This window comes from the organism of the source record quoted next, unplaced genomic scaffold (genome assembly GCF_019419815.1).
Source record: "Pyrus x bretschneideri cultivar Hongxiangsu unplaced genomic scaffold, Pyrus_bretschneideri_v1 Contig35, whole genome shotgun sequence".
In the NCBI taxonomy this organism is placed as follows: domain Eukaryota; kingdom Viridiplantae; phylum Streptophyta; class Magnoliopsida; order Rosales; family Rosaceae; genus Pyrus; species Pyrus x bretschneideri.
This window is the reverse complement of record NW_025999668.1, coordinates 3611704-3626055: the sequence shown is the minus strand read 5'-3', so window position 1 is coordinate 3626055 and position 14352 is coordinate 3611704. Positions and strand designations below refer to the sequence as shown.

At 37.3% G+C, this 14352-nt stretch overlaps 2 protein-coding genes across 7 annotated transcripts; both read right to left on the bottom strand.

Moving 5' to 3' along the window:
* Positions 1 to 559: 559 nt before the first annotated feature.
* LOC103965003 (glycine-rich protein A3-like) lies at positions 560 to 10074 on the bottom strand. 6 transcript variants are annotated; one of them, XM_048591856.1, is made up of 4 exons: positions 9821 to 10048; positions 8062 to 8440; positions 7279 to 7455; positions 560 to 852 (listed from the first exon to the last, which is right to left on the bottom strand). In XM_048591856.1, exons 2-4 carry the CDS (start codon positions 8414 to 8416, stop codon positions 794 to 796), a joined length of 591 nt encoding a protein of 196 aa, XP_048447813.1. In that variant the 5' UTR covers positions 8417 to 8440; positions 9821 to 10048; the 3' UTR covers positions 560 to 793. The 6 variants fall into 6 exon arrangements, with proteins under 6 accessions (XP_048447813.1, XP_048447817.1, XP_048447816.1 ...); XM_048591860.1 differs by lacking the exons at positions 7279 to 7455; positions 8062 to 8440 and adding an exon at positions 1612 to 1933 and having other exon boundaries at positions 560 to 1005; positions 9800 to 10074; XM_048591859.1 differs by lacking the exons at positions 7279 to 7455; positions 8062 to 8440 and adding an exon at positions 1612 to 1933 and having other exon boundaries at positions 560 to 1005; positions 9821 to 10074.
* Positions 10075 to 10842: 768 nt separating this feature from the next.
* On the bottom strand, positions 10843 to 13408 carry LOC103933667 (glycine-rich protein A3-like). The gene is made up of 3 exons (XM_009343359.3): positions 13122 to 13408; positions 12094 to 12466; positions 10843 to 11303 (listed from the first exon to the last, which is right to left on the bottom strand). Exons 2-3 carry the CDS (start codon positions 12440 to 12442, stop codon positions 11062 to 11064), a joined length of 591 nt encoding a protein of 196 aa, XP_009341634.2. The 5' UTR covers positions 12443 to 12466; positions 13122 to 13408; the 3' UTR covers positions 10843 to 11061.
* Positions 13409 to 14352: the final 944 nt, after the last annotated feature.

Below are 14352 nucleotides of genomic sequence, written 5' to 3'. Positions count from 1 at the left end.
AGGTAACTTGCTATTATGATTTTATATTTACGTGATACGTTCTCGTTGAATTTGGTTATTTTTTAGAGAATTATTATTGGCACTTCAGTAATTTTATTTTGCATTTCAAACTTTCTATAAGTAGAAAGAAAAATACATTTGTGATGAGTGCTATTTGAAATTTTTTGAATACTAATAACAATGCTCATCTTTTGTTCCTCAAAGATTTTAACGGATAACCTTCTATGCACAATTTCCTTATGCTTTTGTAAGCATGTGATACTCTTCAACATATTGCGTCTGTTTCTACATAGGCTTTTGGTAGTAGATATATGATACGTTTACATATATATATAGTAATGAATTGAAAGAAGATCCAGAAGGATATATAATCATCACTAAAATCCATTTTCTCTACCTATTCTCTCACCTGTGGTGTTGCACAGGCACCTACTTGTGCTGCCGTCGATGATCTATATACCACAGAACTAATAAAGCCTTGAAAGAAAGATCCAGAAAAGGAAGCAAGGATGATGATCTTGTAAGACGGATTATCAAACATTAATAAAGATTTAACAAATAGAAAAAGATATTTAAATCACAAAAACACAAAGAACTAAGCTTGTAAGATTAAACAAATAAGCTTGTAAAACTGCGTATGGGCATGCACAATAACATCCTTTCAGAAAAAAATAACACAATAACATCTTTCAAACATCTGCATATGAATAACACCAATATTGTACTGTAGTATTATCAATAGAGGAAGGGATTTGGATCTTGAACCCTCCATTCGATTTCCTTAGATGAACTATTACTTCCATTTCTTGAACTTGCCATGTTTCCCATGCTTAAACTTTCCATGTTTCCCATGTTTGAACTTTCCATGACTGTATTCGCCGCCACGACCATATCCGCCACCATGGTGACTCCCATGCACAAGATGGTGAACTCCGTAGCCAGCAGCTGCGGTAGCAGCACCCCCAGCTAACATGGCCCCCATCCCCATACCGGATGATCCACGTCCTGTAATATATATATTTTCGTCAGCTAAAATCGAAACTGAAAATCGTAGAATATTGTATGTAGAGAAATGTACGTAATATCTTAACATTTAGCAATAATTTCTTAATTATTATATGGAAGAAACAAGAGGAACGGAAACATGCATTACATGGCTTATAGAGTAATGCACAACACTAATTCCTTAATTAAACCCTAATTGATGCTTGCGATCCTCTAAAACAAAGAGGAAGGTGTATGTAAGTCTACCAACAGCTTTCCAACTATATTCTCATTTTGAATGGTCATCAGCATCGGTTTGGTTCAGTTGAACAAATTTATTTTCTGGAGCAAAATGTATCGAGAAGAGACCCCAATCCAAACTACACAACTTTTCTCAGTTTGGATTGCTTGAGCGGTTCAGTTCAGTTCTTAAACAACCCTAGGGTTCTGAGATCCCAGAAATGACTATTGAGAAGAAAAAGTTTGCTACCTCAGTTGAAGCTTCTCTTAGACGGGAAATCAATAATAAAATATATGGAGGACCGCTGAGGATAAATTTATTGAAACTGAACTATACTCACATATCACAAATTATATAAGAGAACTAAGTGACAGTGATTCGGTTACCTGAATGATGTGGAGCTGATGGACCTGGATAACCGGCTGGTGGATATCCACCAGGGGCCGGATGGGCTGCTGGTGGATATCCTGCGGGGGGAGGTCCGGGAGGATACCCAGATGGAGGGTATCCACCTTGGGGAGGGTAACCGCCGTGAGGAGGGTACACAGCTTGGGGAGGATATCCACCTTGGGGATATCCATGGTGTGATCCAGGTCGTGCAAGGTGTCCAGAAGCAAATCCAGCAAGATTTGAAAATAGCCCTCTGTCAGTAGACTCGTCGTTGTTTCCTGTTCCCCCTCCCATATTACTTCAACTTTAAACTAATGCCTACAAAAAAATTAACATTAAAAAACATGATAGAAGCAAACACAGCCAACAGCCATGCACATAGCAAACCCATATCACTTCATACTCTTTCTTGGAAAAGTTTACTACTTTGACAAAGTTCAAGAATCAAGAAATTATGCTATGGAGAGGTGTTCATAGAATCACGCCCAAGATTTTGTTCTGAAGATTCCTAAATGAAACAACAACCGTTTACTTATAGTAAATAGCAACAATTATTCTGCTAAAATTCAACTGCAAAGAAAAAATTCCAAGTTGGACATAACTATACAACATTGTGCACAAATTTATATAACCATTTGGGATGAGATATCAGCAGTTCAAGTGACGAAATAAAGCAGATGTAAGAGTATGCGTCCATACCATGGAAATATGAGAATGTTAACAACCACTATGATAAAAAATTGATCATGTCAAAGGAAATTCCTTTGAAGTTATTTCTAATTATTTCTTTCATAGGCGTTCACAAATTAAAACATCCATTAGGTCTATGATATCTCTAAGGCCTCGTTTGAAATTATTCTTAATTTTGAGGGGATCCGAATTCAGAAGGGGATTAGACATGAACAACCATCTCCTAATAGTAATAGAGGCCTAAAGGACATATCTGACCTGGTAACCACTAGCCTAGTTTGACACCCTTTGGTGTCAAAAGTTCATCATATTGTTTGAAACAAGTGTGTACAAGAAACATATTAAAGTCATCATATTGTTAGAAAAAGGTTGTATGGGTTAACGGAACCGTAGAGAAACAATTTAATATGAAAACGTGTTGACATTGGTAACTGATTCATTAACTCTGGTGAGTGGTGACTCCTCAAAGTGAATGCCTATTTGATGAAAACATAAACATAAGTGAACCCACTGTCTCCCTCTTGTTCTCCCTCTAAAGCTGCAAACTAGGTGCGGTGAGATCGTGAGAGATGCGATGCAAGACGGTGCAGAGATGTAGTGCAAATGCGGCGGGATGCAAGTCTAGGAGATGCAGTGATTGTGAGAGATGTGAATGTGAAGGGATAAAGAAAGCCTGCAATTCACGGCGAAGGTGCAAAATCGACGACGAGATTTCAAAATCATGTACCGCCTAGACTGGCCGCCTACCACTGCCTAAACCGCCTAGGCGGCTGCCTAAACCTTCCCCGATTTTCATCAACAATTTGGCCTAAATCGGATCGGCCCTTCACCGTTCAACGCCTAGGTGCCGCCTAGGCTGACTTTTAGAACACTCAATTTGAGTGATGCTACACGTGCAAAAATGCTTCTAACAAATCGTTTTATGAAAATGAAAAATGCAAAAAATATTAAGCCTAAATTATGTAAAGGATCACATTAACCTATGTTGTTCAAGAGTAGAATCCAAAATAATAGAAAGTACAAGATATATTATAAAACAAAGGTGTTATTGTCACTTGTGCATGAAGGAAAAATTTTGTCCTAGCTAAGAACATGTAAGAACATTTGAATACATATGCAAACTAATAACTCTTTAAAGTAGGCATGCATTCAAAAACAATTCATAAAACCCATGACTTTCAAAGCCTAGTATATGGTGAACCATAAGACTCTTTAACAAAATTAAAGAGAATAAGAATTTAGAGATTCTTTACCCTTGAAGCTCATCCTTGATTGCACAAGGGATTCACCCAAGTGGAGGGCCTTCAAGTCACCTCCTTGCTCCTTGAATCTTCCTTGTGATTTCCTCCCTTTTAGTGCTCCTTTTCTTCTTTGAGGATTTGAGGATTTATTCTCCAAAACACCAAAAGTTTGGTGTCTCTAAGTCTCCACACCAAAGATGTTGTGTGAAGATGAAATGGATGACTTAGGGAAGAAAGATTGCTAGATGTTCCTCCCCTAAGGTGAAATGAGAGAATAGGTTTCACCCAAATTCAATTAGAAAACCCCTTAGGGTGAAATGACTATAAAGATGTCTTTATACCACCTCACAATGGAGTGGCAAACTTGCAATTAAGCCAAGTTCACTACCCTTGAAGCTTATGGCCGGCCATATGTTGTATTTGGGCTTAATTGCCCATTTTGTTTTAGTTGTCATACAACTTAAACATAATGGGCCTTGTGGACCAAAACGTTTTTGTGCCCCGAAGCCCAAAACTAACTTAAACGCCCAATACGAACGTTTCGTATAATTAATTAACTATTTAATTAATCTTGACCATTCTTCAATTAAACCATTTAATTGCTTATCCATTTCATATAATTTCTTCACTTATATCTTTACCCGGTGTACGATCCATTAGGTTCCAATTAGCGAGGTAGTGGGCGATGTTACTCTTAACGATCGATTGTGAATTGAAACCACATTTCAATTCTCCCTTAAATTAGTGTTTGCTAATCTTTAGGGCTTCCACAAACCATGGGTGACGCCTAGCAGCATGTCATGGTTACCCAAGCTAAGTAGAAGTGGTTGGAGAACCTATCCAGTTACAACTACAATGCAATACGGTCCTTCTCTAATACAATACTCTTAATCACATTGTTTAAGTGATAGTTTGTTTCATGTCTACTATCCAATGTGATACTTCTCTATATGATTCAATTGAATAAGATTTGGAACATCTTCCTTAGTCATATTCATATGCTTTGGCCAAAGACTCTCGAATCATATCTTAGAGTATTCTCCTTCCATCATGGAATGTTAGAGATCCCTTGTTGTACATTCATATGCCTACATGACTAGATAGCTTGACCCCAACAATGCCGTGGACACTTCAATGGAATGTCGTTGACATAATCAAAGATCAAGGACCTAACCATTAGACATCAATGATGCCTCAGGTCAAAGGACTACTTTGCATATTGCAACTATTGAGTTCTCACATGACATGTATGTTAGAACTCTTGTTTGATCGTTGTTCAGTGTACTCGATTACTCTTTCGAGCACCTATGTGTTTGCCTTAGTGTCCAACACCAAATGACTTGAGACTAGTTCATACTCACGCTTGAGTCGACATAACACATACTAACCTTAGCGGATTGTCAATGCCCAATTGGCAATCCTATGGCTAGGAACGTTTTAGGAATGAACATAAGAGAAAGGTCTCGTTAATTTAACTAACTTAAATCACTTGTCTCTTAGATCAAATACATTCCTTGGATTCCCTTATTGCTTAAACACAAGATACTATAAATAGTGATTAACAATAAGCTTTGCCCTTCTATTAAACATATAAAAGTTTAACACAATAAGTATTCCAAAAAGCTATTACATCAAATGAGTGGCTTTGTGGGCATACTTCCAACAGTGCACTCGTCTTAAGTGTATATTTCTTTTCAAATATGAAAAGTTTGGAGTTTTTTTAGTGTGTCAATAACACTCTAAAACAAAGTTTGAGTTTTAATTAAAATAAAAAATAAAATCATCTATGCGACCGCCATGTCACCATCGCCGCTGACACTATCACCACATTCTTCACCGTCATAACCCACACCATCATGGCCACCACCACGACCACCTCCACCAACTCCACTGTCTCACTATCATCAACACCACTTCCTCCACCACCATCATCCCCACCACCATGGCGACCACCACCTCAACCGTCTCAATACCGTCACCACCTCCCACCACCATAGCCACCTCCTAACCACCATTTTCACTACCATTGTTCACACAACCACCATTTCCACCACCACCACCTATATCCCACCACCATTGAAACCTCTTATTATCACCACCACCGCTACTAGTAACACCATCATTGTTACCACTTTATAATTGACATATGTCATTTCATTTTGTAATTTATGTATTACAGTACAATTGTGATTTTTTTTTTCAAGTATAAAGAGGCATTTATTTATACGATATGTAATAAATTTACTAAACCGCCTAGTTTGCCTCGGCCCCCATTTAGGTCCTGCCAAGGAGCTATGCCCCATCTAGTCGCCCGAGTAGTGCTTAGCATTTTTTTTGAACTTTGGTTACCAATGATTATGAAGTGATTAATTAAACTTAATTAACATAAAACGAGCATACTTGTCATTTCACCCTTGTTGTTTTTGTGTGAAATATATACAAGAATATGTTCCGTGTTTTATTATATGTGGTTATCTCTTCAATCTCATCATTGGAAGCCTATTAGGATCAAGTTCCTTAATACGCAGGAGTACAACCAAACAAGACTTTATTATTTTTTGAAATTTAGATAGTGCTACTAGACATAGTCTTAAATTACCAGACACATTCTCAAATAAAAAAAATACAAAATCCTATTTATCATGGAGTCTTGTAGGAAGTGTTGGACGGTATCTGGGATTCCGGGAACCCTGCCTTGCTTACATTTGGCCAACCATTCCCCTCGAGAGAGAGGTTGTACGGTCCGCTGAAGAGCCAAATGTTCTACTGGAGTGCTTGGCTATTTATGGACCTTGGGCCTTATAGTTGTGGTTTTCTGTCATTCTTTTAAGCTGGTCTACTTAGCCTATTACCATGTCAAAGGGTAACTTGCTATTATGATTTTATATTTACATGATATGCTCTGATAGAATTTGGTTATTTTTTAGAGAATTGTGTTATTGGCACTCCAGTAATCTTATTTTGCACTTCGAACTTTCTATAAATAGAAAGAAAAATACACTTTTAAGGAGTGTCATTTGAAATTTTTTGAATACTAATAACAATTCTCATCTTTTGTTCCACGATGATTTTAACGGATAACCCTCTATGCACATTTGCTTATGTTTTTGTAAGCATGTGATACTCTTCAACATATTGCGTCTGTTTCTACATAGGCTTTTGGTAGTAGATATATGATACGTTTACATATATATATATATATATATATATATATATAGTAATGAATTGAAAGAAGATCCAGAAGGATATATAATCATCACTAAAATCCAGTTTCTCTACCTATTCTCTCACCTGTGGTGTTGCACAGGCACCTACTTGTGCTGCCGTCGATGATCTATATACCACAGAACTAATAAAGCCTTGAAAGAAAGATCCAAAAAAGGAGGCAAGGATAATGATCTTGTAAGACGGATTATCAAACATCAATAAAGATTTAACAAATAGAAAAAGATATTTAAATCACAAAAACACAAAGAACTAAGCTTGTAAGATTAAACAAATAAGCTTGTAAAACTGCGCATGGGCATGCACAATAACATCCTTTCAGAAAAAAAGAACACAATAACATCTTTCAAACATCTGCATGTGAATAACACCAATTGTACTGTAGTATTATCAATAGAGGAAGGGATTTGGATCTTGAACCCTCCATTCGATTTCCTTAGATGAACTATTACTTCCATTTCTTGAACTTGCCATGTTTCCCATGCTTAAACTTTCCATGTTTCCCATGTTTGAACTTTCCATGACCGAAGCCCCCATAGCCACCATGACCATATCCGCCGCCACGACCATATCCGCCACCATGGTGACTCCCATGCACAAGATGGTGAACTCCGTAGCCAGCAGCTGCGGCAGCAGCACCCCCAGCTAACATGGCCCCCATCCCCATACCTGATGATCCACGCCCTGTAATATATATATTTTCGTCAGCTAAAATCGCTACTGAAAATCGTAGAATATTGTATGTAGAGAAATGTACGTAATATCTTAAACATTTAGCAATAATTTCTTAATTATTATAAGGAAGAAACAAGAGGAACGGAAACATGCACTACATGGCTTATAAAGTAATGCACAACACTAATTCCTTAATTAAACCCTAATTGATGCTTGCGATCCTCTAAAACAAAGAGGAAGGTGTATGTAAGTCTACCAACAGCTTTCCAACTATATTCTCATTTTGAATCGTCATCAGCATCAGTTTGGTTCAGTTGAACAAATTTATTTTCTGGAGCAAAATGTATCGAGAAGAGACCCCAATCCAAACTACACAACTTTTATCAGTTTGGATTGCTTGAGTGGTTCAGTTCAGTTCTTAAACAAAACCCTAGGGTTCTAAGATTCAAGAAATGACTATTGAGAAGAAAAAGTTTGCTACCTCAGTTGAAGCTTCTCTTAGACGGGAAATCAATAATAAAATATATGGACAGCTGAGGATAAATTTATTGAAACTGAACCATACTCACATATCACAAATTATATAAGAGAACTAAGTGACAGTGATTCGGTTACCTGAATGATGTGGAGCTGATGGACCTGGATAACCGGCTGGTGGATATCCACCAGGGGCCGGATGGGCTGTTGGCGGATATCCTGCGGGGGGAGGTCCGGGGGGATACCCAGGTGGAGGGTACCCACCAGAAGGAGGGTATCCACCTTGGGGAGGGTAACCACCTTGAGGAGGGTACCCACCTTGGGGAGGGTAACCTCCTTGAGGAGGGTACCCACCTTGGGGAGGATATCCACCTTGAGGAGGATATCCATGGTGTGATCCAGGTCGTGCAAGGTGTCCAGAAGCAAATCCAGCAAGATTTGAAAATAGCCCTCTGTCAGTAGACTCGTCGTTGTTTCCTGTTCCCCCTCCCATATTACTTCAACTTTAAGCTAATGCCTACAAAAAAAATTAACATTAAAAAACATGATAGAAGCAAACACAGCCAACAGCCATGCACATAGCAAACCCATATCACTTCATACTCTTTCTTGGAAAAGTTTACTACTTGACAAAGTTCTAGAATCAATAAATTATGCTATGGAGAGGTGTTCATAGAATCACGCCCAAGATTTTGTTCTGAAGATTCCTAAATGAAACAACAACCGTTTACTTATAGTAAATAGCAACAATTATTCTGCTAAAATTCAACTGCAAAGAAAACATTCCAAGTTGGACATAACTATACAACATTGTGCACAAATTTATATAACAATTTGGGATGAGATATCAGCAGTTCAAGTGACCAAATAAAGCAGATGTAAGAGTATGCGTCCATACCATGGAAATATGAGAATGTTAACAACCACTATGATAAAAAATTGATCATGTCAAAGGAAATTCCCTTGAAGTTCTTTCTAATTATTTCTTTCATAGGCGTTTACAAATTAAAACATCCATTAGGTCTGTGATATCTCTAAGGCCTCGTTTGGTACAGAGGATTGGATAGAAATGGATAACCCTACAAATTCAAGGTATGCATATTGAAATGATTCTTAATTTTGAGGGGATCCGAATTCAGAAGGGGCAACCATCTCCTAATAGTAATAGAGGCCTAAAGGACATATCTGACCTGGTAACCACTAGCCTAGTTTGACACCCTTTGGTGTCAAAAGTTCATCATATTGTTTGAAACAAGTGTGTACAAGAAACATATTAAAGTTATCAAATTGTCAAAATGATTTTAGAATTTGAGTAAAGCCGCCCACCCCGCCTTCACACCCCCACAAACAACCCACCCCCTCCAACACCACCCCCCCCCCCCCCCCCCCCCCCGGGGGGCGGTTACATCATAACATTCTCACGAGTGCGGGAGTTTGGAAATCTAATTCCAATTTCAATAAAGATATAAACCCTATCATCATTAACTTTTGCTCCACACCTTCTTTTCTTTTGGTATAAGAATTTGAACAAAAGAGAATTTAATGGTGGTTATATAACTTAGCGATTAGCGAAGTAAGATTATACTAAGTGTGCATGATGTATCTCAAGAAAAAACAACGATTTAAACCATGGTTTATCACGATGAAAAAACAAATCCCCTACGAAACCCGTGCTTGTAAGGCCCCCGAAATAATTAAATGATTCCCACAATGCTAAAAGAAATCACAAAAGAAAATCATGTCAGAAGCAATTCCATCAATTTAAATCAATAAAAAGAAACAATGACAACCAAAATCAGGAAACCACAAACCCAGAAGAAAATACGAAAAATCTACATAACCACAAGAACTATTCATAGAGGCAATGAAAGTTTACCAAGTGATATAGAATGCTCACCAATTGATGTTGCAGAATACTTGAGATTGGTGTGACAAATTTTTGGAAACGTTGTTTCTTGTTCTCCCGTTGCATGTGCAGTTGGATCGTTGGAAGCTTCGACCATACACACGCACAAACAAATGCGTGTGCGTTTTTTATTTTCTTTATTATCTATATTTTGTTGGGTCAAACGCATGTGTAAAACTGTTAAAAGAACAGATTTGTTGATAAGGAGCTGTAAAATACTTATAATTAGGAGGAGAGTTGTTGGAAATGGAAAGGAAAGAGGAAAAAAAGGGGGGAAGATGACCTGTTAAGGGCATCCCTAATATTGCCAGATGCAAGCGGACATGCGAAGACACGTTTACATCCAACCACCCGATAACTGCTGTAATCAGCTAGATTATTTGGATATAATATGTAAATAAACAAATGGTATGTATACTTTCTCTTCTACATCTCTATGTGTAACAATTACACCATCACGTTTTCGGCAATTCGATGCTTCATTCAAAATGTGACAACAAGGCAAAAGCGGAACAAAGCACAGGAGCCAAGTCCTCAAGAAATTAAACATCAACAACAACAAAAAGAAAGGAGAAGTCAAAGAGGCCGGTCCAATGTAAGGAGAAAACACTAAGGGAAAATAACAATAACAATATTAGCAGGTTCTGGCCATGGCTTCCGGGGGACTGGGGAGGCCGTCCCGGGAAAGAACAAAGACCAAGGCGGGGGCCGTAGCGGCAACATCCTACATTCAGCAGCATGGTTTGCTTCTCCAGGGACCCAAGACTACTGAAGAGAGGAAAACAAAGCATTCATACAACCTAGAAGAAATAGATGATGGACCTAGATGAACTTAGAGTAGCTAGATCAAGTAAATATACCTAGGTTGGTATTGAATCAATGCAAATTGCAGTAAGAAATGAATCCCAACTTCTAAACGATGTCCGAGTGGAAGGAAATATGGATTAGTCATGAAGAAAACCAGAATCCCCCATATTTATTATACACTTACATTAACTTATTGACATTGAGGATAAAAAGAAAATGGAAAATCCATCAAGTTGCTCATTACAAAGATTTATAGAATAGAGATAATATATACATCATAGGAACCAAAAGAAGCAAACTGACATATGAAATACAGAGGTAAAAAAAAAATTCAAAGAATCCAGTCTCAAGTAATTATTAAAAGGCCAGTTAAAATATCAACAACATCAAATACAGAGGACTTGGATCTTCAATATTACTCTCGATCACTTCCACTTCCTGAACTTTCCCCCGAATCCAAAGCGCTTGCCAAATTTCCCGTGCTTAAATTTTCCATGCTTGAACTTCCCGTGTCCATAGCCGTGGTGACCTCCATAACCATACCCTTGGTGACCTCCATAACCATACCCATGGTGACCTCCACTATGCACAAGATGGTGAGCCCCGTAAGCAACAGCTGCAGCAGCAGCACCTCCAGCTAGCATCCCTCCCATATTAGGTCCATGCCCTGTTATAGTTTCATATTAGCAAAAATTGTAACAAAAATAGTGGCGCGTCACATATTACTCTAAGAACCTTTTGGTGGTTCTTATCTGATGGTCATCAGCATCTAGTATAGTGAATCAGTGATGTAATATTACATACAATTATCAACTTAATTATATTCAACCGCTCCTTCTCACAATTCATGCATTGAAATTAAAGTGCTCCCATGAATTTCTGGAACTTAAATAGAATTTATATTAACGATCTAATGCAACTAGCCAATTATTTCAAACATTTTGGTCATCGACACAGGTTCCGTTTGGTTAACGCTTTTTTTCCGAAACCAATTTTGTTCTTTTCTCTTACATTAAGAATAACCTAGGACCTCAAAACATTTTATGGCCGTACAAAGTCCAAATTTACATCACACACATTGCACGCCACCAATGCCATAGACCCGAGGAATCATGGGCATTTAAAATAAAACATAATTGTACAAAGATAATAGTTATAATATAGAAAAGAAAACTCAATCCAGACCACAAAATTTTGATTGATTTAGATTGCTCGAGTGGTTGACTTTGGTTCTTGAAATAGCCCTGGTTAGCCAAGGTTCTAATAGTCTTATTTTGTTATTAAAAAAAGTAAACCAAAGGATAGGCTAAAACATCACATACTGGCCATTTTAAGCTACCTTCTCCCTTGAGATATTTGCTACCACAAAATCTCACAGTTGAAACTGAACTATACTAACAATCTCACATATTACTCTTCATATGGTATAAGAAACTAAGTGACGGCAATTTGATTACCTGAATGGTGAGATGATGAACCTGGATATCCGGCTGGTGGATATCCACCAGGGGCAGGATAAGCAGATGGTGGATAACCCCCAGGGGGAGGATAACCACCTGGAGGAGGATAACCGCCTGGAGGAGGATAACCACCTGGAGGAGGATAACCGCCTGAAGGAGGGTACCCACCATAGGGAGGGTACCCACCTTGAGGAGGGTAACCCGGTGGTCCATGCGCTTGTGGAGGATATCCATATCCTTGTGGGGGGTAGGCTCCATGCTGTGGGTAGTGTCCAGCAGCATATCCAGCAAGATTTGAAAACAGCCCTTTTTCATTATCATCTTTGTTGTCTCTTCCACCATCCATCTTACTTCAGCTCGTAACTAATTCCTACATAATATCATTCATCCAAAAGATCAGTTGGGAAACCAATAACCAAAAGTAAACAAATAGAAACAAACACGCCCAACAGCCACAATGCAGTCCCAAATCACAACATACTCCGCCTTGGCGAAGTTCACTACTTCAACGGAGTATAACAAGAGCGACACACATACTATATTACAGAAAGATTTCACAAAATTAGCCCAAAAATATGAATAACAGATTCTTAATTCTGGGCAACAATGGATTGATCACTAATATTTTAAGCAGAAGTCCTTTTTTCTCAAAACGGTTTCTGATTTGCAACAACTGTTCGACTATGGCAACTTCAAACACAAAAAGATCATCTGGGCCAAAAAGCTACAGAATCCCAAATAATGTAAAATTTCCAAGCAGCCCAATCCATCAATAAGATTTGAATAACAAACCCTCTTCATAAAAATCCCAATTCCGGCAAAACTGAAAAGAAGAGTGATCAGGACGCTGCACCTCCACAGACATCATTCAACAACCAAGAAGTAATACAAATTCACAGATCCAAAAACCCAGAACAAAATTCTTGTAAGCAGTAAAAAATTACCAGTATTTCAACATCAACTAATAGAACAATTATCAAATAACAATAAGATAATAACCAGGGAGGAAGAAAGATTTTGCTCACCAACTTGATGTTATCTTTTGATTTTCTTCTCTGGGTAATTCACCAAATCTACGTTGCAGAATGCAGAGTCTTTGGGATCGGAACTTAGTCGAGATTTGTATGCGGAGTCGGCTTTAAACACACAAAAAAAAAAAAAAAAAAAACAGCGCGTGGACATTTATTTTATTTGTTCGTCCAACGCGTGTCCCAAACTTAGAGAAGAAGCTTTGGAGATAACGTAGTAAAGTTCGTCTGGGAAAGTAGTTGGGGGAAGTGGATGAGGATGTATACGAAGGACAGAGGAAAGGAAAGAGGCTATTTGACCCTATTTAATTGTTTCTACTATCTTACCAGGAAGTTTCAGAGAGAAATTTTATTGGTTTGAAAAAAATTAAAAAATAAAACAGAAAGGCCTTCATTTCTTATTAGAGGATATTCTGTGAGACCATCTCTAATTTTTTGGGTTGTTAATCCAGTCATTCTCTAATAGATGAGTCTGAAATAAGTTTTGGGTTAAAACTTCGATAAATTTTAAAATAATAATAATAATTTGTCAAACGATAGATTTTATTAGATTAGATATTAGATTAGCCATTGACGGGATTCGAATCCATGTCACACAAGGGCTCAACTCTTTTCCACCATTGTGAGTCTGTGATAAAAGGCCACTTACGTGAATTTAGGTTAGAGTTAAAAGGCTAGCCCACCAAAATTTAGGTTTTAAACTAACCCAATCATTTTTCAATGGTTGCATCTAAAATAAGTTTGGGTTAAATCCTAAAATTTGGGCAATTTTAAAATTTTAAATACATTAATTCTAACAGCTAAGATCGAGTATGATCAATTCTAATGGCCCAAAATTAAATTCAGTGGTTGAAATAATTAAAAAGAATGTTGGAATCAAAATTTTCTCAAAATTTTTATAATTACATGTTTCATAGGTCAATTTAGTGAATTTTCAACTTTTCTTGAAACCTAAATAATTTAAGTTAAAATGTTCATAAAAATAAATTATGATAATCTACATAAATTTTATTATGAAAAAAGTCACCAAAAGAAAAATTCACTTAAATTCATTCTTTAATAATTTTGGGCTTAAAATTGTAACTCAGAATTATTGGAGCCAAAAAAAAAAAAAAAAAAAAAAAAAAAGGGGTTTCTGGATTAAAAGCTATTTTTTTAATTAAAAATTTTAAATTTTAATCCAAGAAATGAAGATAGTCTAAGACTGTCATGAATAAAAATCAGGGGC

Excerpts from the sequence above, each read along its gene's own strand:
- LOC103965003 (XM_048591858.1), bottom strand. The coding sequence starts at position 8,416 with ATGGGAGGGGGAACAGGAAACAACGACGAGTCTACTGACAGAGGGCTA. Across the intron at positions 7,456-8,061 it reads ATCAGCTCCACATCATTCAG|GGCGTGGATCATCAGGTATG; the intron begins GTAACCGAATCA and ends TATATATTACAG.
- LOC103933667 (XM_009343359.3), bottom strand. The coding sequence starts at position 12,442 with ATGGATGGTGGAAGAGACAACAAAGATGATAATGAAAAAGGGCTGTTT. Across the intron at positions 11,304-12,093 it reads TTCATCATCTCACCATTCAG|GGCATGGACCTAATATGGGA; the intron begins GTAATCAAATTG and ends AAACTATAACAG.